The 23,651-nt window shown below is 36.9% G+C and overlaps 2 protein-coding genes across 2 annotated transcripts; both read left to right on the top strand.

Moving 5' to 3' along the window:
- Positions 1–1,257: 1,257 nt before the first annotated feature.
- LOC139116876 (alcohol dehydrogenase [acceptor]-like) lies at positions 1,258–14,330 on the top strand. Its single transcript, XM_070679605.1, has 15 exons — positions 1,258–1,523; positions 1,947–2,012; positions 3,855–4,000; positions 4,423–4,523; positions 5,233–5,282; positions 6,190–6,321; positions 6,665–6,781; positions 7,593–7,685; positions 9,532–9,585; positions 10,274–10,324; positions 10,962–11,053; positions 11,461–11,653; positions 11,750–11,802; positions 12,004–12,171; positions 12,950–14,330. Exons 1-15 carry the CDS (start codon positions 1,323–1,325, stop codon positions 13,083–13,085), a joined length of 1,653 nt encoding a protein of 550 aa, XP_070535706.1. The 5' UTR covers positions 1,258–1,322; the 3' UTR covers positions 13,086–14,330.
- Positions 14,331–15,207: 877 nt separating this feature from the next.
- Positions 15,208–23,427, top strand: LOC139116878 (choline dehydrogenase, mitochondrial-like). Its single transcript, XM_070679610.1, has 15 exons — positions 15,208–15,448; positions 16,034–16,099; positions 16,234–16,379; positions 17,000–17,100; positions 17,486–17,535; positions 17,733–17,858; positions 18,943–19,059; positions 19,328–19,420; positions 19,623–19,676; positions 20,182–20,232; positions 21,209–21,303; positions 21,548–21,740; positions 21,826–21,878; positions 22,339–22,505; positions 22,764–23,427. The coding sequence occupies exons 1-15, from the start codon at positions 15,248–15,250 to the stop codon at positions 22,775–22,777; spliced, it is 1,527 nt and encodes a 508-aa protein (XP_070535711.1). The 5' UTR covers positions 15,208–15,247; the 3' UTR covers positions 22,778–23,427.
- The last annotated feature ends 224 nt before the right edge of the window (positions 23,428–23,651 follow it).

Here is a 23,651-nt window from a genome sequence, read left to right as displayed (position 1 = left end):
TGTGCAATGGTGCAGTCTGGTGCAATCTGAGAGATGTTTTCAAATTGGTTTTTTATTAGGAAAACTGTTAGAACATCCCACTGGAGAGAGCGCGAGAGTGGGGTGTCCCTCTCTAGAATCGCAAATTTTGAGAAGTTGATGTGTGCAATGGTGCAATTTGAGAGGTGTTTTAATTTAATTCGCACCAAAAATTGAGTAACATCTTTCTTTCCCTCCGCATTTTGAGCAATCCCCTCCCTTGTAGCTTTCAATTTTTGAGTAACTCCCTTACATTCCTCCGACCCCCAGGCCGTACATAATGGCAGCTCCCTTATGGCAAACCATTACGTGCTTTTACTTGGAGAAAGTGACACTATTGAATCGGCGTGAGACTGAAACATGCAGGCGGTGTATGCTATGCTTCTGTGTACTGATTCAAGGAAGAAATAATTTAAGATTACCTCTGAGTGAGGACGATCACGCCTTGGTTCTGGAGGTTGACTGTTTTCATGAATTGACACAGCGATAGATCTAGTTGAAATATTGCAGTTTCGAAAATTCTGGAGTGTTGGGATCAACCAAATAGAATATAAAACTGATCTAACACCTCTGTTTGATAGCACAAAATTAGATATAACATTAAAGAAAACACTACTTTATGAATTTGTCAAACGTCAATAAGACATACTGGGTTGTGGGGTCATCCCCGATCCACTGATTATAAACTGAACCATAACAAAATTATGAATGATAACGAGATTAACAACTCGGACTAGCCAAAATGACTGCACTTTTTATACATGTTTTGTTATGATGGTGAATGAGGAAATGTAGCTAACTTCAAAAGTGGGGAAATCTTTTAAAATATACTGTATGTTGCACGAGGGGGTAAGGGTACTGGGTGAGCTGTTGGCTAGGGGGATGTTTCAAGTAGAAGTTTTAGGATGCGTTCTCAAAAACAAGTTACTGTAGTAGTGAATGACATCTCTGTAACTACTTCTCATCTTGCGTCGCCTGGTCACACTAATCTGGCCAAACTTAACATTTCTCCACTTTATAACTAAAGAGCAAGGAGCTTACTTCAAAAGGATCGTTCTCCAAGAAATGCTTTCTCCACTACACAAAGCGCCTGCTATTTGTTTTATTTGTAATTTTCTGGCTCATAATGTGACATGTTACGTCAACGTGTTATACTAACAATACAACCTGTGAGACGAGTGCTTCATAAAAGTGCCTAAATTATGAAAATTCTCCTTGAGAGGGCGCCTTGCACGTTTAGTGGGGTAAACATCATGACCCTTAACTGCCTGTGGTAAACTTTTCAACCTGGCGTCACTTCTATAATGGCAGACAAGAAGCAAACGTTCGACTTTGTAATAATTGGAGCTGGTAGCGCTGGCTGTGTACTCGCAAACCGTTTGACAGAAGATGAGGGTATCAGTGTATTGTTACTGGAAGCAGGTCCCGAGGATACGAAACCAGAAATCCATATTCCCATGGCACAGGGGTTTAACCTTGGTACTGAATTAGATTGGCAGTATAAGGTAATATCTACCATGTGCCTCTGAAGGATTGACTGACATTTTGAGGAATGATTTCTTTAATGTTAGAAGGATCATTAGAAACATAAAATTTGATATTTACTTCAGTGCGAAACGTTTGAGCCAAGCTACCATAATCAGATGGCCAAGACTATCACTACATCAAAGGATTAAATGTCGTGAAAATGTTTTACACTCGCACGTTTCTTACATGTCTAAATATTTGACAGGCTGTTTGCTCGACTTCCAGTAATTGTTCACGGCCATTGAACATTTAGGACAGACACAAATGACCTTTCACTGGCATTGGTATATGGTAATAAGGTCATCCTTACGTTGCTATAGAACACAGAGGGACTGTGTATAGAATTACATTGCATTGAATTGCATTTAACTGAAGCTGCTATTTCTTATGGTCTCTTACAGACAGTTCCGCAGAAGCATGCATGTTTCGCCATGAAAGATAATCGCGCTATCTGGAACAAGGGAAAGGTCAGGAAGGAAACGGTTCAATTTATGAAATCTGCTGTACACGTTGCATAGACATAAATTTGCATGAAATCATAAAAGACATGTCATATTTTACTATATATTATTGCCTGAATACATGGGTTTATGTGCCCGAGACCAGGTGACAATTTACCCGACGTCAGGAGGGCAAATTGTCTCCTGCTGCGAGGGCACATAAAACCATGTATTCAGGCAAAAATATTTTCATTACATGTCTTTGTCAATGCTATATGACATTTGGTTACACGCAGGGCATTTTCAAACAATTTTACCATTATCAACCATCATCAAACAGATTTAACGAAAATCAAAATAGAAGTTCACGCATGGATCATTTACATCTAGGGTTAAGCGTCTTCGTTATTACATGCCTCGATGTGAGTGCAAATCAGTGCATTGATTTGAATAGGAACATCCGGGATGTTAGCGGGCCGGTGAACGATGTACTGACCGGTTTCCATGGTTACCCGGTCCAGTGAAGCCTTTCGACGTTTTCGACGTCAAAGTAGACGCTTAACGCTAGATGTAAAATATCCATGCGCGCACTGCTATTTTAACTTTCGTTAAAATCTGTTTGATGCTGGTCGATAATGGTAAACTTGTTTGAAAATGCCCTGCATGTAACTAAATGTCATATAGCATTAACTGTGAAGAGGCATGTAATAAAAATATTATTGCCTGAATACATGGGTTTATGTGCCCTCGCAGCAGGAGACAATTTGCCCTCTTGGCGTCGGGCAAATTGTCACCTGCTCTCGGGCACATAAACCCATGTATTCAGGCAATAATATATAATACTTTGAAGTCGAAAACGTCGAAGAGCTGCACTTAACCGGGTGACCATGGGAACCGGTCAGTACATCGTTCACCGGCCCGCTAACTCCCCGGATGTTCCTATTAAAATCAATGCGCTGATTTGCACTCACTTCGAGCTGGTAATAAAAAGGACAGGTTCATGCGAGCAAATGACGATAGGAATAATAAGCATTTTTGATCAGAGTAACTATGATTCCGCAATAGTTACTTTACTTATGATAATAGAAATGCTCAAGTTCAAAGTTATCACTTTTGATTAATATCTTCCACCAGTTCGCGAGACAAAGTAATAAGGACGTTATACTGTGGCATTAATGATAAAAAATCCTGGTAATGTGTTAATTTTTGCACATTTAACAGTTAGGCTAGAGATTTAATGGATGATTATGGCTTAAAATCAAGTAACTCGGAGAAATAGACCTCCAGTAAACTATCTTGCACGGACTATTCAACGATGGCCTCGTATCAATAACCTTCGAACTCTCTACTTGTAAAATGCACAATATTAATCTTTGGTTGCTTGACGTTCATTGTCACTATATATGACCTATCAAATGTGACACCCGAGCTAGAAATTGACTGTGCTTGCACCAATGTCGACTGTCGACAGTCCTTTCTGCCTTTGCTGTCTCTTATTGTTGTACATGTAGTCTCTCACGCACACGACGGTGTGGGGAATCACAAGCGTAGGGCCTAAGGCGCGAGCTGGGCATTCCAAGAGCAGCTGCGAGTTCCAAAAGCACGAGAGACCCTTGTGTCTATGTATCCTTTCGCTTGCGATTCCCCCGACCATCATAAATATGATAAACTGCACCAATGAGAGACAGAAAAGGCATAAGTGACTGTCGACTGTCGAGCATCAACGCCCAACGGCTATCAGGGCACTTATCCTCCGTGGACCTGTCAGCGCCCCTAATTGCCACCATGCCATTTCAACTCCTGCTACATGTACACTGACTTCCCCATCATATCACAGCGAGAGACTTAATCAAATATTATGAAATGTAGGTTCTTGGTGGATCCAGCAGTATCAATGGAATGCAGTATGTTAGAGGATGCAAAGAAGACTACGATTCATGGGCAAGACTTGGAGCTGAAGGATGGAGTTACGACGAAGTACTGCCATACTTTCTAAAATCTGAAAACAATACAAAGTAAGTAATACTAAGGAAATCAGTACATTTCAACTGAATAATGAATAACGGATGGGGATTATTATACCCGGTAGGAGTAAGAAGACGTTAATCTGATTGTTGAATTGGCATAGGATAACAGACCGCAAGGATCTCTTCAAAATATGTAATTTATTTTTGTATTGGACCATTTCAATTCTATGAAGATAATTTCCAAAAAAAAGCGTATGCAAATATACCTTTGCACTTCACGCGAGCGTAATTATTACACACGATTGCCCGTGACAATTTTATTTGTACTGCATGCCTCCCGCCCGAAGGCCAAAATAATGAAAGGTAAATCTTCTTGAAATTCACCACGTTTGCGAAGGGCATCGAAATCATGTCTAATGCACATAAATCACTTTTTTCAATTTTTCCATGGTAATTTTCATTTTATCCAGTGAGGAGTACTTAAAAACTGAATACCATAACAAAGGGGGCCCTCTAACCGTGTCTGACGTAACACCAACATGCAAATTTAGCCAAGTGGTTATGGAAGCAGGTATGCAATTATATTATATTAAATATTTATTAAATCGTATCACCTGCTTATGGGTTATACATTTCCCAGCTTATTCGATATGCAAGAGCATGCAGTTTATATGGTGATTTTGTAGAGAGACATGGCCATCTCTCTTTCAACTGTTAAATCAAGGTTACACCAGAGAAAGACTTGTCTCTACATTCAAACGCTTTTTTGGCAGGTAACGCAAGCTGGTTGATAAATACGATATCTCTCTTCGACAAATGATCACTGATGGCATCGGTGACATGGGGCCTTAGTTAGTGACCACTACCTATCTGACTTACAGATTGATATTTGGCGAGTGCCACATGTGGGGCAGGATGCGCTTACTATTTTCGAAACACCTGAAATCACTTCTTGGTCTTTTGGCCAGAGGTCCATATATTCTTCTTTCATGAATTTGACTTTGTTTGTGACCGTCTATTTACTGTCTGTTCTGTGCTGTTTTGTGTCTATGTTACAACTATTGTCTTACAAATTTTGACCTAGTGTTATTGGATTATGGATTGGTATGATTGCGATTATTTGAATAAGTCGTTGTTTTTCATCATTAGCCTGTGACACAACAGCAAAATCTTTAACTGTTGTGCAACAAGACATATTTGTTTCCGAAACTGTATTGTAGACCGGAGGGTGACAATCTTGAAAAGACGTTCATACTTTTCTCCATTGTAATTAATTGTAGCTAAAGAACTTGGATTGCCGGTTAAGGATGTTAACAATGGCATTGATCAGGTGAGAATGAAAGACGTATGACCTTGAATAACTTTTGCAAGAACTTGGTGTAATTGGAAGTTGGTCACCAATATTTGTAGTTCAGTTCAGTTCAGTTCAAATAAGGAAATAGATATCATGTCCGATAATGGCACATCCCTCTCGGGCAATTAGCAACATTATGTGCTGGTGACGGTCGAAGGTTCCATATTAAGTTGATAGCGATCATGCGTCTTCTTCAAGGAGTTCGCATAACTAGCGTTGACCTAGTGTAAGGTACAGTACGGTAAGGTCATCAGTACGGTTTCTGCAAGAGGTCACACTTTCAGCGATCCGTTTGGTAAAGTACACAGTACGTACACGTCACTTTCTATATGTAGGCTCAAAGTGCGCGCAACATGACCATTCGCAGTATACCCTCATGCACACTTTTGAGAAATTATATACAAGAAAATAAAAGCGTTGATCTATTTTAGCGCTATTTGAATCTGGTATCAGATTCTGAATATTCCTCAGCACGTTGAGCAACGAAGTATGCCTTTTTAATACTCAGGCAATATTGACATGAGAGTGCCGGGGTGCACTTTCCTGTACCAACCAATGATCATACTCCTTCATTTGACTAGGCCTCGAAACCAATTGATATCTGATTTCTGAGATAATAAATATAGAAATCCACTTGATGATACAACAATATTAACGATGAAAAGAAGGGCATCCTGAAGTACCAAACCAACTATAGAGATGGAATTAACATATACACTCGCGTGGGTTGTTAAGGCCTTATGTTCTGTAACTGTATTATAACTCCTGCAATGTGTACTCAAGTCAACTTTCACCTTTGTGCCGACATGAAGTGTATCGAGAGTCCTATACTCCCCTACGTTTTTGATATACTCAACTTTCTTTTCCATTTCGTTATATTCAGATTGCTTTCAACTATTTCCAAGCAACTATCAAGGACGGCAAACGATGCAGTACAGCCGTCGCTTTTCTGAACCCGGCAAAGATGAGGGCTAATCTGACGGTTTGGACAGAGACGCTAGCAACTATCATACGGGTATCTCATCTCATTTCTTCAAAACTCGCCTTGTTGCTTCGCCTACATTTTACGTATGAGAATATATAATTATACAGTGTTCATGAGGTGTGTTTTACACGGTTTCTTTCCTTCAAATATAACTTTTCGACATAACTTTTGCCGTTTTGTCACTTTGACTTCGCTGAGAGTAGCGACGCAAAGTCAGAGAAAATGAATGAGACCTGGCTACCTGAGAGTCCATTATGAACGAATTCCGATGACAGTAAATATAACCATACGGCTATAGTTACGATGCGATCGGTAAGGAACGAATGATATGTAGATCGAAACTCGTTGTTTTATCTTTGTGGTATGCTTACAGATTGTATTCGAGGAGAAGAAGGCAACTGCTGTAGAATTCCTAAAAAGTGGAGAAAATGATATTGTGTATGTGAATAAGGAAGTGATCGTATCGGCTGGTTCCGTAGCTTCTCCTCAGGTTTGTGCAGGGCATACTGAATGTCTGCGAGGTATAGTTTCAGAAATTCTTGAGTTTGTTTTGGCAATGCTTATTTTGGGGATTCAAGGTTGTCACTTTGAGTGACGTACATGACTACCTAGGAGTTAGCCGGAAATTAGCAGTCGCATAGGATTGCGTGTTGAAATGTCAGAAAACATACGAGGAATATCGTAAATTTCGTCACGGTGAAATTTTCACAGGTGGTTAATTTAAAGATGTCCCAATGAAAAAAGAAATACAAGTACTAAGTCACCGAGCTTGATTTTTAAGGAACGTCATAATTGTAGGTTTTTCTTTGAAAAACCTCTGATTCAAAAATACTTTCTTCAGCACTTTTTCAACAAATTTTGAAATATTAAATATGTGACATCTATGTTATAATTAGATCAGTTACTTCTTTTTTAGTTATCTGTTGTTTATATCGGAAATAATACATGTAGCAGACGTTTTAGAATCACAGGTGTAATAAAATAAAAATTTTATCAACCATGATTATTGTATCGGTTGAAAGGGTCAAATTTGTAAAAAAAGTTGTGTTTGGTGCTCAAAATCGTGGAGTAATGGGTGATTGGATGTAAATTATCTCAAAAAGCAGAATGGCAACATCCATTTTTCTGGTAATATTTTAATCCTCACCCTTCCAGCTAAAACATATATGATTTATTGGTATTAGGTAGTCCTCCACCTTAAGATATTGTTATGTGTCAATTTAGGCTGCATCGGTGTTTTTACCGTAATGAATATAAATTGATTGATTGACGATATTAATCGATTTTTTGTCTATACGTAGCTTTTAATGTTGTCTGGTGTTGGGCCAAAGGCCCATCTCGAAGAAATGGGAATACCTGTGTTGTGCGACCTACCAGTCGGTGAAAACATGCAGGTGAATATCAGAATTGATGTAAAGTTATGGTAACAGTGACGTAGAACTTTAATGGTGCGCTGTCATGGGTGTAAATAAGTTCATCCTAAGAAAGCTACAACTTTGTGTTTTCTTTGTTCGCAGTCAGTCCGAGAACTCACCCAATCAAATAAATATGTCCACGTGACAAATATTTACCAGATAAGGATTTTTTCCGAACAGAGGCTAAACATCGAATGCCAATCTTGGCGCATTTTTTGACTATATGCTTCAAAACAAGAATTATACATATGAATCCAAGGCTGTAAACTTCAGAGCAAAATATATATACTGTTGGTTTACCATTTTTTTGATACAGATCAACAAACATTCAGGCTTAGCATGTTTGAAAGCTGTTTAGTTCTTGTCACTTAGCAACAGTTGATGTTGAGCTCATAACAGGTGACTCTCATACATTTTCCAAATAAGGTAATTTTTACCAAGGGGAGGTGCTGACTGCAAACGGCAATTTTAGCCTCTATACGCGCTAAAATATTAATAATGTAAATAATGTAAAGTTCATAGCAAAACGAATCCAAACCTTAAGTATGCTGTAGGTCTATCATTTTGTAAATTTTTTTTTACAGAAAATCAGGTTTAGATGGCATTGCGAGGTTTGATATACACTAGGTGTCATACTGAGCAACCCTCTAGGTACAGCTGGTAGCATAGGTGATATTGATCAAAAGTGAACTACATATAGAAATCAAACTAAGACTCAAGTCAGACCGTGTGCCAAACGGAATGCTTTACAAATATAGTAAAAGAAGAGGAAGTAACCAAAGTACAAGTTTGTTTATGCTATACACAACCTTATTTGGATGTAAGCACTGGCCGTTCATGAATGTTTTACTAGTCCAACGTCGTTGCATTCAGATTTTGCTTTGTGTCCGATTACTGAAAGCATAGACAGTAGAGGGGGGTCTACTGTCTATGCTGTAAGGCACTTAATGTGCAAATGAGCAAATAGTGATAGGTCATACTAAATCCAACTTCAAGCATTATTAAATATAAATATAACCAATGTACATTAAAAGTAAAATTAAATTCAGTGCATTCACTTATTCTGAGATAATCACATGAGCTTATAACCGCACTTTACTAAATAGGCAAAGAATGAGCATGTCGTACAAAGCAACGTTTCGGCATAATTAAGCAGTATGATCAATCTCAGTGCATTTTTTTCCATGTATGGCCTAATAATACAAACATTAAAATTGCGAAATGAGCTTATTATTATATGTCGCACTCATCTAATTTTTGACACAACTTAATTTAAGAGTAAACGATGTACCCGAGAAATCGGATCAAACTTAGTAAGTTCAGTCTTACCATGTAGCCCCATTACAGAAAGTTATTGCATTTGCAAATGAGCGAATAAAAAGAATGTCATGTGCATGAAATTCAGTAAATTCACCCAGTCACCTTATGAAGACATCACGGTCAACACAGCTTGGTTAAATCTCCACCTTTAATTAAGTGTGGTTCAATAAACGAGTTCTAGTAGTTACAATTTTTCAGACTGCGATGCCATCACATACTGTAGAGTTCATAAAGCGCCCACGCGCACATATAAGCTATCACGCAACACTTAAAAACTTTATCAAGGCAATGATTACATCGCTTCACTGATAGAGGTAGACGTAAGTATGATCGCTGAATTGTACAAGTCCCGTCAATATCGGTGCATTCAGTACTGACATATAGCAGGATTACAGAGATTCATTGAATATGCAAACAAGTTAATAATCACAACGTTACAAACACCAAATTCCCTGTAAAACTATACTTAAGTGTATGATCAATTGATTTTTTTGCAATATTTTAGGACCATATCATGATAATCATGAGAAATCATGGAAGTGGAGGCGGGATTGCAAAGGTTAGTATGACTTCAATAAATAATTGCCAATGATCTAATATCGTGCATACACAAAAATTTACTTCTAAAGTTTTGTATTCGTTGATTTTAGAAAATGTGGCAGGAGATTGTAGACCACAAATGACAACGGACGTTAAAGCATGGCAATGAAAAGTAAATATATTGAACATAAGAAAACATGTAGTCAATAGTATAACAAAAGCTGGCGATTTTTGTTCTCTCTAAAGAAATTATTACCAAAAGCTTCTCGTAAATTTTATCTCTTCACATAAAAGTCTCAGAATTGTATGATGTTGTGCCAGATATTAAAGATTCCATTACGCACTGTATACTAAGAATATGATGCAGACGCTTGTGTTTCAAAAGAGGCCTCATGAACAAAATACTAGGAACATTAAATATACGTAAAGTGTTGACTTGTTCGACCCTTTTGTAATTGAGGACAGAATTGCTCCCGAAGCTGCCTGAACTCAGTTCAACGTAGCCATTGCTCTGATTAAATCCCTGTGCAGTGTATGATTGCGAGTATATATGAGAGTGTTTCCTGAACGAATCTGATTGAAATTTTCTGAATTCTGTGCCCTGCTGAAAGTACTACAAAAGATTTCTGTTGAAACAATGGTTTCCGATTTATGTCAGATTTATTTTCGTAAGAACGTAAGCAAAACTTCTCCATTGTTCCTTGCAGGATTGCCTAACTACAAATGCCATCGAAGTCGCCGGATTTATCAAGACTAAGGTAGTTTTCACATTCGGGCACACAAACCTTCAGAATGCTCACTACTCGACACAGAAAGTTTGTAAACTCTTGCTGACGCTTTTCTTTTAAGAACGTGCTGACGCTTTTCTTTCACAATTAAGCATATAAATCAGGGTCACTATAAAAAGTACTTCAAAGTATGCAATTCGATCCAGAAAAAAAGAGAACTTAAATTTGGCATAGGATGCGTCTAAGGGTTAAATATTCGGACTCTCAAACTTATACGATATTGTCTACCAATTGATAGGACTCATTTGGAGGCTCGGAAATAAAGATTTTAACAGCATGGGAAAGGTTTTTTACCCCACATAGTTAACACATGGATGGCAACCATATTGAATTTCTAGTGTGTTGGTAAAATATTGGGTAATTTGTTTCTCTTCTACCAAATATTGCCCTATGACCAGTGAATTTTATTCTTGTTTGTGAGGGGAAATGGTTTAATTTTTTTCGAACGGAAGGTCTGTGCAAAGTTTCAATCTTTTGATTTCGAGGCATTTGTTGACATAAAAATATTAAAATAATGAGAGTTGCCAAATGATCGTCGAGCTGTTTTAACACTGTATCTATAAAAGGTAATAACCCTATTAACTGACATTTACCTTCCTTACAACAGGAAGATATCCCCTGGCCAGATATACAGGTTTTCTACTCCCCCTTTTACAATTTTGGACCTAATGAGAAAGAAATCAGTAACTATGCAGACGAGTAAGTACGATAATTAATCCATTACAATAGTAATAACAGGATTTGTATTCAGGATGTCAGCAGGATATCGCAGGCATACAATGAAACCCCATGAAACCCCTGTGATCTTAACCAATAATTGAACACTAATCAGTACTAGTAATGGTAGTATTTAGGTTAGCCTTGAAATTTAACATATCTATTTTGTCCCTTGGCCATATGATATTTTCAAAACAAACATGTTACACATGACAGAATTTTTCATTTTTTTTGCACACGTAAACGTTCGATTTTAAGATAAATAGGCTGTGACGAATTTACGAAGTACGGATGAGATGATTTGTAAACAAACATAATTTATCTTTTCCGATCTCAACACTATGAAAAGACGACTTTATGACAGGAGTATACCTTTAAATTCGATAAAGGTTCGATGAAGCTCTAGAGTTCACAGAAAGCAAAGAAAAGATTGCTGAAAGAGAAGGATTGCATTTCATGCCTGGTCTGCTACATCCAAAGAGTGTTGGTGACTTGAAGCTAAAGAGCAGAAACCCGCTTGACGATCCGCTAATAGATCCGCACTACCTGGAAGACCCCGATGACGTAAAAACTATGATAGGGGTAAGTGAAAACATTATGATTTAACCTTGGTAACCAAGTGTAATGTATTGATGAGCGAAATACAATGGTCTTCACTTTAATTTCATCTTCTTGCAGGGAGTACGTTTTATTCAGAAGCTTACGGGCACAAAGGCTTTTAGAGATTTTGGGTAAGGCAAATTGATATAATGTAATGAAAAGACAGACAGACAGACAGACAGACAGACAGACAGACAGACAGACAGCGAGTGATGGATATGAGTACTAAAGTAGTATTACCTTATTGAAGTAGAAATCTACCTTTCAGACGTGTATTTACTGCTGCAGTTGATAGTTTAATTCTCTGTCCTGTCATTTTTGTAATAAAACAGAATTACACCTACCTATTTCAAGTTTGACAACTGCCCTTATGAGGTTGATAGTGACCAGTATTGGGAACACGTCGTTCGCCACCTGACATTGACTATTTGGCACGTTTGTGGCACGTGTAAAATGGGAGCCAAGGATGACCGAAAAGCTGTGGTTGATCCATCTCTAAGGTAAGAGTTGTAATTGTCCATTTGTACATCGTGCTGTAAGCAATTTGCGATTGTTTTAGCAATTGGCATGTTGTATATATCAAGTAAAATGTATGTCAAAGTCGAAGAATTAAATTTTCGTTTTTCGAAAAACTAAGACAGTAAAAGTTTTTTCTTTCTTCAAGAACTTTAAAATGGGCCCCGCAAGTGGTAGATTAGAAACGAAGACTGTGTAAAATTTGAGACTCCGACTATCTTCCTGGAGGCGCGTTCTACCTTAAAGCTTGGCTGGATCCTAGGTCTGATTCTCTTGTAAAAAGTTTTATCAATATTTGAACCTTATCGTTGTTGTAATACTTCAATATGTAATTATTCACCTTGAAACTTGAGGAAAGATTTCCTTCTTAGCAATACCATTATTTTGAAAATCGAAGACTAAATTCTACGTTATACCATTTACTATATCAACAGTACATAAAACTCAAGATACTTATTCAATGTTAATGTGGGTATAGCAAGAGCGAAGGGATGGTTAAATCTTCGGGGGTAAATTGTGCAAAAACTTAGATTAACTTTGACATGGTTTTGATTCAAAGTCCAATGGAAAGGGTACAACATCTTTTAGTGTGTACTTTGAAATTAAAATAAGTTTCTGAGATAACAGTTAACAGACACAATGTTGTGTCTTCAAATACAGTCATAGGGCAAAGGTGTTTGTTCAATGTGTTCCGATATTTATGTGATGATTCTAACGAAAATGTTCGCATTGATAAGCAGCAACATTATCATTTCATTTCAGAGTGCGAGGTTTGGACAATGTTCGTGTTGTAGACGCATCTGTTATGCCTCATATAACTTCTGGTAACATCAACGCACCAGTCATCATGATTGGAGAGAAGGGAGCCGATCTGATCAAACAAGATCTGTGGAGCTAGTTTCAATTATGAGCTGAGAATGTACAACCCAATATCACTACCGCATATGCCTTGCGTGTTCCTTTTGTGTATTTTTGTAGTTTCTTTTAGGACAAATCAATACAACTAAAACGAAACTCTAAAATGACCATGGCAGGATTTTTTAACAGTTTGATGATTGTTATCGATGTTTTTTAAACTTCTGCTCCTGTACTGCATACCGAATTATTGTGATAGTTTTATTGTCAAAATCGTTTTTAAGTATTCTTCTGAAAAGCATAATTGGTTATGTAAAGGAAAATGTAAAGCAAACAATATACCAATATATTCAATATATAACTAATATACTACCATATACAATATAAAAAATCATCCAAACAATATACCAGTATTTCCAAACAAGCATACTCTAAACAATTATGAGGGAAAATTCATTTAAACATAGTGTCATAGATACTAAAAGTAAGGCAGGGGAAAATATAAACTGGAACCTGTAAAGATTCATAGCGAACTTCTGCTCCTTTACTGCATACCGAATCATTGTGATAGATTTTTATCAAAATCGTTTTTTATGTTAATCTTCTCAAAAGCATATTTCATTGTGTAAAGGAATCCTAAAGTAAACAATATACCAATATATTCAATATATAATCATAAATACTAATATTTACAATATATAAAATTACCAAAACAATATACAAGCATCTTCAAACAAGTATACCCTAGACAATTTTAAAGGACAGTCCATTCCTCGGCAAACTTTAAGATATGTTGCTGACATTTTTGTGACCGCAAGCTGTCCAAAGGATCTTCCAAAGTGTGTCTCAGATTGTTTTAAACCTTCTAAAACCATTTATATGCCAGAAAACGTCCAGAAGAGTTACTTAAGCCCTAGTTGATTTCTTTGAAATTATGCTCATAAAAATTAAGCAATATATTAAAAAACATGAAACACGCTTTAACAGAACATTGTGACACCTTGCATTCCAGAGAGTTTTAGTAAGATATTTTGAAGTATTGAAACACAACATAGGAAAAACCGATTTTTAAAAGGTTATGCAAATTACCTTTCACGTGATAGTTATGTAAACAATTTTGACACTCTGGTAACCAAAATGTTCCCCTATATTTAGGCTGTCCTAAAATGTATAATTTACGGGGGGTTCTGAGCATATTAACACTGGAGCATTGTTAGCTAAAGAAGTCAATTTTCTAAAGTTGTAAAATTGAGTTGGGGCCTTTTGTATAAATAACAAAAACGTAAATAACATACTTGTCTCAGCGTTTATGTATGTATGTATGTATGCATGTATGTGTATGTATGTATGTATGTATGTATGTATGTATGTATGTATGTATGTATGTATGTATGTATGTATGTATGCATGCATGCATGCATGCATGCATGCATGTATGTATGTATGTATGTATGTATGTATTATATTTAAATTACTTATCCAATTTTTTAGCAGTAAGGACTATATCCTTTAAATTTGTTGAATTTAAAGAAAACGAGGGAAAATAGAAAGCCTTTCTTAAATTAAAACTTACTGCCACAGAGGTTTTGAATACTTTGCATCTACAAATTTGTTCATTGTCTTAACAAATGAGTAGGGACTTCCGTTGGAAAGTCCATATCACATTTAGTAGCTTATTAAAAGATAGTTTTAGAGAAGTACATCTTTAAAGAAACAACTATGAAAAACGAGGAGAACATGTCAAAAATGAGAAGTAAATTGCAAATGAGATTTTATACTAATTTTGAAAGTCTAAATAAGGACAATATCAGAAAATACAAATCAGATTTAAAAACTTTTAGACAATCGGTATGAGAGATAATTTTTCAAAATGAGAAAATTTGGCAAAAATGTTGGCATACGTACATTCCATTATTATATTCGAACAAACGTAAATGTGATCCGGTGTTGCGTTGTCAGAAAGTACTCATTTGGGCAATCCAAATTTAAATTTCACAACATAATCGTGGTATCTAAACGTAACACAATGGTACCACTTTGACGTGAGTTTAAACAACCCTTGATGTGTAACTTCCGAGAAATATAGCATTTATCTATACACTCATAGCTATTATATCCTTAGAGCGCCCTCCATGTATGTTTTTGTGATTTAGCGTCCACGATGTGGCCTCTCTTGAACCTTGAACGGAGTAGAACGTCACTGCAATGGCGGACGAGAAGACATCGTTCGACTTCGTAATAATTGGAGCTGGTAGTGCGGGCTGTGTAGTCGCAAACCGTTTGACAGAAGATGAGGGTATCAGTGTACTGTTACTGGAAGCAGGTCCCGAGGATACGAAACCTGAAATCCATATTCCCATGGCAATGCCCACTCACCTTGGTACTGAAATAGATTGGCAGTATAAGGTAATACAATTTACTTGTGTGAAAATTACATGTAATTTTAGGATTAAGGATTTTAGAATAACTTATTCGAAAGAAAAGCCATTGGGGATGCAATGGGGTTTATTTTTATATTACATCAGATATTGCTGTAGTGGATGTGTATGTTTGTGAGTATTTTTAAATTCATCAAATCCACATTAGCACGACTTTATCTCAGGAATAAGACGCGTACTTCACATTCAGGAGGTTCAATCAACTCATTTTCCACTGCTCAGAAATCAAGTATCACTGACGACCACTTTTTAATTTTTTACTCTTTGGGATTATAAAGTTGTTTTAAATTTTGACCGCTTTCTTGTTGTGTTATTGATCATTCAGGGTGGAGTAAAATTCTTGGCAAGCAAAACGAGTAGCGTTCAAATTGTACTTCTTTTTTCCTTGAACCTTTGGATGGACGGACTGACCTTTGTGACGCGTTGAATGGACACTGTAGTGTTAAGTTACCGTCAAGGTTACGATGGTTTAAATAACTGTACAGCTAGACAAAAGTAAGGTCATCTTCCTTTTGACTTGAACGTAAACTGCTATGGTCGTTGTCCTTTTCAGACTGTCCCTCAGAAGCATGCATGTTTTGCTATGAAAGATAACATACTTACGTGGAACAAGGGAAAGGTCAGTGAGGACAGATTGTATTCATAAAATTATCATTTACACACCGAACAAACGATTACAGGTTGACGAGAACTAAAAAAGATATCTTCATCCCACACGCTGTAATTTTTTACCATGATTTAAAATGAATCTAGGTTCTTGGTGGATCTAGCAGTATCAATGGTATGCAGTATGTTAGAGGATGCAAAGAAGACTACGATTCCTGGGCAAGACTTGGAGCCGAAGGATGGAGTTACGACGAAGTACTGCCATATTTTCTAAAATCTGAAAACAACACAAAGTAAGCTAAATTCAGACATTTTTTTTACATCGGAGGAATGGTCGACCTGAAGAAGCCTACAAATCGATGGGTAGTCTTAAGAACTAAATATTGTGTTTGTAAAATCAGATTGATGTCAAATCTTGTAGCTTGGTTCAAACATCACAGCGATGTGAGCAATGCACCCGCTAGTCAGGAGAAACACATTTCAAATGTGGCATAACCGATCGGTTTTTATGAAATATGACCTCAACGGTTTTCGTGTTCACCTAATATTCTGTCAGTAATGTCACGGTATCCCTTCGGTCAAAACAAGGAGTATCAAAACTGCGTGCAAGGTGCTCAACAAAAACAGCAGAGCTGTTCCATAATTTGTAATGTTATTGCTCTTTTCAGAAAATAGTTCTGAATAAACTTACGCCATGAGATGTCGAACATGCTCGACAGAGGGTAATCTGTTATTGTCCCTCATAAGGTTACCCATAATTCATTCTTTACCCTTAATAATATCTGGCAGGACAGGGCTACTCAGACTACAACAGATCAATAATGTTCAATGACTTTTGAAACACAACGGACACATTATCCACAATCACGAGTAAACCCATGTTATGTTTGTGTGATTCGTTTTTGGAATCCAGTGACCAATATTTGAAAACTGAATATCATAACAAAGGAGGACCTCTAACGGTGTCTGACGTAACGCCAACATGTGAATACAGTCAAGTACTCATTGACGGAGGTCAGTGTCAATTTGAGAATATTGATAATGTATGGGGTTCAATTATTGATAAGTTTTCCTACATGTGTATCTAACTCTATTTAGAAATATCATTAATTAGTTAAAGTCTTTAGTCAGTGTAGGGTAACTGAAACGTGACTGACCTTCAGTGAAGCAATAGAGGGAGAGAAGCACATGGTTAACGTTCGGGCAAGGGCAAGAAGAAAGACAAAATTAGAAGGACGAGATGTACGACCGAGCATATCAATCAGAATGGTCAGCCGGGAATCTCAGCCCTTACCCATCAACATAAATGAACGCAAATTGTTAATGTATCGCCCTTTTATTCGTTCAATAAGGACAATAAATGATTGTCATAACTTTTCATTTTTTTCAATTACTGAAGCAAAAGAACTTGGACTAAAGATAAGTGACGTCAATAACTGCATTGATACGGTAAGAAAAGAATACATTTTATGTGTTCAATTCAAAATACAGTTTCCCCCAGGGCATTTAGTAGCTTACATCCCCCTCTCTCTCTCTCTCTCTCTCTCTCTCTCTCTCTCTCTCTCTCTCTCTCTCTCTCTCTCTCTCTCAGCTCCGAAAACTTTGAGCGATCTAAATAAGGTTGCATAATTTCTCTTTACATCCAGGTTGGTTTTGACTATATTCAAGCCACAATCAAAGATGGTAAGCGATGCAGTACGGCCGTTGCTTTTCTTCACCCGGCGAAAAATAGGAAAAATTTGACGGTCTGGACAGAGACACTGGCAACCAAGGTAGAGACTCTGGGCTTTTAATCATTCAGCTACTGCTAGTCATTTCAATAATAACTGAAGAACCAGTTTGATGCTAAACACTCTTATTTATATGACACTTTCATAGAAAATACGATTTGAACTACTTTAAAATGTGTGGATGGTAAAGTGATTTCTGTTTAATCTAAACATGTAAGCTTATTTGCTTTTCTTTTTAAGCTATACACTTGATTTTTATGAGTAATTTGCAATATTGCAACATTCAGCTATATGTCTACTAACATTTAATGAGAAATTTGAAAACTATGAAGATCCAATTCTCCAAAATTAGTTCCAATCGTGTTACAATAAATATAGACAGAATATAACTATTACCTGAATGGGCCGTGCATTAGGAAAAATACCTCGACATTCCCTGAGGCTGAATTTCTCGAAACGCACGTCCACAAAGGGTAATAAACAATTACAGCCCGAATAAGGACGAGGCTATATGTGTTTTATAACACATCACATGGTCAAATTGTTTTATGCTATTGTTTTTATTATGCTTGAATGTATATGCACTGCAAACATTCAATGTGTGGATTTTTTTGGCGATTCACTGTGGGGGTAACATAGTGCCTATTTCTCACTTACAGAAGCAAACATGCCCTTAGCATACCGCACAGCGTCACTGATTATATTTTAATATTTCTTGTTGATGAGCTCTTCAAGTTCCTACGCTTTTGGAATGAGGTCTTGCTATTTAAATCAACGTCTCACCACGAAATGAATCACTCGCCATAGTTTTCAATCATGCTAATGACACTAAGTATACGGTCAAAATTGTTAAAATACTATTTCACTGTCAAAATAGTGTTTAAAAATACCTTCTGTATGTATTTATGTATGTATGTATGTATTTATGTATGTATGTATGTATGTATGTATGTATGTAGGTATATATATATATATATATATATATATATATATATATATATATATATATATATATATTGTCTACATGATAGATTTTAATGTATATATGGGTGCCTGATCAATTACTTCAGAATCGCTTTAAGTTTATACTTCAACCTACGGTTGCAAATACATGGTATGTTTATAGATTGTATTCGACGAAAATAAGGCAACTGCCGTAGAGATCCTGAAAAATGGAGAAACTGGCGTTGTGTGTGTGAATAAGGAAGTAATCTTATCTGCTGGTTCCGTAGCTTCTCCACAGGTTTGTAACATTTTATTTATTTCTACGGATAATGTAGTAGGTAGGGAAATTCGTTTGACATACATCACGCAAGTGAAGTGCCAAGACATGTTAAGGAAATGGCCATGAAAGCTTTTAAAGAAAATTCTGTATTTCAGGAGATTGTTATATTTCTACAAATGCAAATCGTGGGATACAAAAATGCCAAAATGCAGCTGAGAAATTTACAGGTATCATAATGGTGAATACGTCTGCAACGAACCGAATCTCTTTATTGTCTACATGATAGATTTTAATGTTGTCTGGTGTTGGACCAAAGGATCATCTGGAAGAGTTGGGAATACCTGTGTTGTGTGACCTTCCAGTTGGTGAAAATATGCAGGTAATAAGTCCAATACAGCACAGATCTTTCCTGGTATGTCATGGTCGTGAGGCACAAACGTTTTGATTGGCGAAATATGTACTCCAGGGATTATATTAATTCTTCGTTGGTAGCTAGGAGTAAATGCATTTTATGTAACATTTTTAGCACAGAAGTAAACAAATAAGATTAAAGTAACGGTCTGTCTTGATTTGTTACGTAGGATCATCTCATGACATTTGATAGGCACCATGCAAGTGGAGGCGGCATTTCTAAAGTGAGTCTCTTCTATGTATTCCAACGCATTCTCTTTCATAAACACGAATACAAAACAGAAAAGTTTGCAAAGTATACTAGTAGGATGACGGAAAAATTACCTGAAAATTTTACTGATGCTTGAAATTTAAAATTGTGATTATCTCTGTTTAAATCAATGAGAAAAACACAGATTTCTGATTTTCACAATGACGACAATTTGAAAACGTCATATTATTAAGAGGCTGAAAATAGGTGTGACTAACAGTAGACGAAAAGGTATCGTAAATTTTCGATAATTACGACTGAAAAAGTGTTCCTAGGCGTATCCTACGTTATCGCATTCTACGACAACCAAATTATTGAGTGTCAAGTAGAGTCATTTCTGTGACATTGGACACGCTGCACCAAACGTAACGTCAGTTTTAGACTCGGTGAGACATAACGCTTAAAGGATTAACAAGGATGCTTTGTAGTTTGATTTTGTCTCAAAAGTAATCAAAGACATTTTATATATCATATAACAGGATTGCTTGTCTTCAAACTCTCTCGAATCTGGCGGTTTCATAAAAACCAAGGTAAGTTAAGCTTAATGTGGACATCTGATAAATAATAGAAGATACAATTGTTGATATTAGGCCAAAAAAGATAATTTCCGGTCACCGCGCGCGTTATTTCAGAACCTGCGCATCATGGCTTTTTAGGGAGGGTGGGGTTACATACTCATAAGTATAGCTATCTTTGATATTCCTGTTGCATGCCGAAAATGACAAAACAGAAAACTGAAGTATTATGGAGCCAGTGATAAAAGACAACAACAGTTGCATCAATAGTGCTAATAGGAATAAAAAAGAAAGGAAAAAAAAAACAAAAAATAAAAACAAAACCGCGTCGCGGCATCACTTTTGCTGAATGTCAAGGACCAGGAGCAATTTCTTCTCTTGTGGCCTTAGAAAGTGGGATTAAAAAAACTTAGATATGTCGCAGGTGCCAAATGTGAAGCAGGATGTGCTTTTCGACTCCGAAACAGCTGATTAATCCACCTTTTAAAAGGAAAGGTTTAAGACCTTTCTCTTGATTTGGCTACCTATCTTGTGTTGTCCAGGGCTTTGTTGTGGTTATTTGTTATCTGCTGTACGTCTTCCTGAATGTGTCATCATTTTAATAGTGACGATGAATTTTTGGGATCACGTATCGATAACACTTGCGATGCGTCATCAATAGTCTAACAGTTAGTTTTTGGAGAGAAATATCACAGAAAATACACTCCGAACTATTAGTTGTCTTAAAACGTTAAAAAGACTCTATTCGGGAAGGCATCGTATTGACACATTTCTACGATATATGTATAACTGTTCTGAAATGGAAAACTAAAGAGAGTGTACTGTAATTGTGATTATGACGGACATAGTTGCAGTGTTTGAATGTGCAATAGTCATTTGCCAAGTGCATTACAATGCAAACCAACGGTGACATTAAACATCGGTAGAACATGTCATAAAATTTAAATTGTATTGAATCCTTTGCTGACTCTATTAAACTCGTTTACAACAGGATGGCATTCCCTGGCCCGATATACAAATTGCCTATTTGCCTGTTTACTACAGTTTCGGACCCAAAGAGAAGGAATTCTTGAATATTCGTGACGAGTAAGTACTCCGTGTCCTTTCATTAAGTGGTTGCAATTAATCTCTGCTGGTAATGGTAATGTAAGAATTCGAATATTTTGTAGAAGGATACACGAATCGAAAGCCATTAGAACACATCCGGGGACAATATTGAAAATGCAAATAAAAGAGAAAGTCATCATATTGTCATAGGCTAGTCAGGTTTATTTTCTTCGGATAGTAAGACTGTACGACTGCTGGCTGTGATCTGTTAATTTTAATACAGGTTCGATGAAACATTGGAGTATGGAGTCAGCGACGAGAAAATAGCCACCAAAGAAGGCCTGTGCATCTTCGCAGCTCTATTACATCCAAAAAGCATCGGCAACTTGAAACTGAAGAGTAAAAATCCACTCGATAAACCACTGATAGATCCGCGCTACCTGGAAGACGCGGATGACGTGCAAACGATGATAAGGGTGAGTAACAGCTACTGCAGGGAATACAAGAATACTAATACCTAGCTGATGATGGCAATAGTAATGTGTATAATTTATCTTGCAGGCTCAACGATTTATCCAGAAGCTAGCAGATACTAAGGCCTTCAAGGATTATGGGTAATCTATTGATTTATATAAGAGAGAGAGAGAGAGAGAGAGAGAGAGAGAGAGAGAGAGAGAGAGAGAGAGAGAGAGAGAGAGAGAGAGACAGACAGGCAACTTGAAAGAGACAGAGAGACAGAGACAAACAGAAAGCCATGGAGAAAGACAAAGAAAAAGACAGAGCGACATAGAAAGACAGAGGTAGAGACAGAGACAGACAGAGACTGTGGGACAGAAGTTCGAATGGACGGACACAGTCAAAAAGATTAAGGCTGGTTGATATATCTGAATGAGTATAGCATGGTTTACATTTGACTGACAGATCCGTCGCTCCAGGACGCTCCCAACGCTCCCACCAGAGCGCCCTCGGGCGACGGATCTTCCAGTCTTGGTCTACATGTTAAAATACACGATCGTTTACAGTAAAATTATTTTAAATTAATTTCGTCTGTGGGTTATTTTCTATGATAAACAGAATAACGCCATCCCATTTAAAGTTCGACAACTGCCCTCATGAGTTTGATAGCGACAAGTATTGGGAGCACTATATTCGTCACCTGACGTTAACTGCTTGGCACGTGTGCGGCACGTGCAAATGGGAGCCAAGGATGATCAAACAACTGTCGTGGATCCATCTCTTAGGTGAGGATTTACATGATCATTATTTTTCCCAAAACTTTTAAAGTACCACTAATGGCACTATTGGATATACAAGAACGAGAGGTATAGAATGACCTCAAAGTATGAATAATAGGCATCGTTTGTTTAAAGTTTCTACATGATTAAATTTTCTACAAAAGTAAATATTTTGATTTAGATATAACGTGTTTATAGGATTTTGCTGTGACATGTTCTAATTTAATTCGTTGGATAAAAGCTCTTCTTCTTATAAAATTTCAGAGTGCGGGGTTTGAAGAATGTTCGTGTCGTCGACGCCAGTGTTATGCCTCATTTGACCTCTGGAAACACCAACGCACCAGTCATTATGATAGGAGAGAAAGGAGCAGATTTAATCAAACAAGAATTAGTGTGACCAGGATATTTAGAACGTAGTCCGTAGGAGAATTCAGTGCAGTGTTCAATTACAATGACCAAGGTAAAGCAAGATCGAAACCCTTTATGTGAGGAAAAAATGAAAAAAGAAATTAGTTGTGATTACTTTGTTGCATTGAACCTAATCTCTACCTGTAATATTATTCCTTTCTTTATATCTGCAAGACAGGTCCCCTCGATGAACATCTTAAATAATTTTTCTCCTAACTAATTATTTAGTTATCTACGCTTCAGTAACATTAATTTTATTATCACAATGTCAAATATTTACGCAATAAAGCACCCTAGCTACGGCATACCAAGGGATTTTGACCAGTTCACTTCACATATGCATTCGCTATTGCTTAAACATTTTCCTGGGTCTGAATATGGAAGATTGTATCATTGTAATGGTGTTTTCAATTGTTCTAACATTCCTGTGTGACTTTAAGATAGTCGTGCACCTCTAACCTTTATTATTTCTGTTATGTAATTCAGGACAACTGATGCAAATAAAAGTATAAAACAATAAGCAATCGGTTTCTTAGTATGCAAGACGCACACTTAGAATTTGGATCGCAGATTTTTGCATACACTTTTTAAGTGAAAAGCAATCTGGAACTTTTGCAGTAGTTATAGATTAGCAACCTACCCGTGCTTGCTTTGACGCAGTCGGCACAGTCCCTCATTCACTTTGCATGGGGCAATCAAATAGATCAGATAATAGACGCAACATAACCTTGGTACAACTTATTG

Source organism: Ptychodera flava, chromosome 18, assembly GCF_041260155.1.
Source record: "Ptychodera flava strain L36383 chromosome 18, AS_Pfla_20210202, whole genome shotgun sequence".
In the NCBI taxonomy this organism is placed as follows: Eukaryota; Metazoa; Hemichordata; class Enteropneusta; family Ptychoderidae; genus Ptychodera; species Ptychodera flava.
The sequence above is the reverse complement of the archived record's forward strand: the minus strand, read 5'-3'. Positions and strand labels throughout refer to the sequence as shown.

Coding starts and splice junctions, on each gene's coding strand:
- LOC139116876 (XM_070679605.1), top strand. CDS start 1,323: ATGGCAGACAAGAAGCAAACGTTCGACTTTGTAATAATTGGAGCTGGT. Junction 10,325..10,961: donor CCGGATTTATCAAGACTAAG/GTAGTTTTCACA, acceptor TCCTTACAACAG/GAAGATATCCCCTGGCCAGA. Junction 12,172..12,949: donor GTGGTTGATCCATCTCTAAG/GTAAGAGTTGTA, acceptor ATTTCATTTCAG/AGTGCGAGGTTTGGACAATG.
- LOC139116878 (XM_070679610.1), top strand. CDS start 15,248: ATGGCGGACGAGAAGACATCGTTCGACTTCGTAATAATTGGAGCTGGT. Junction 17,536..17,732: donor TCAATAACTGCATTGATACG/GTAAGAAAAGAA, acceptor CTTTACATCCAG/GTTGGTTTTGACTATATTCA. Junction 19,060..19,327: donor GTTCCGTAGCTTCTCCACAG/GTTTGTAACATT, acceptor TCTACATGATAG/ATTTTAATGTTGTCTGGTGT.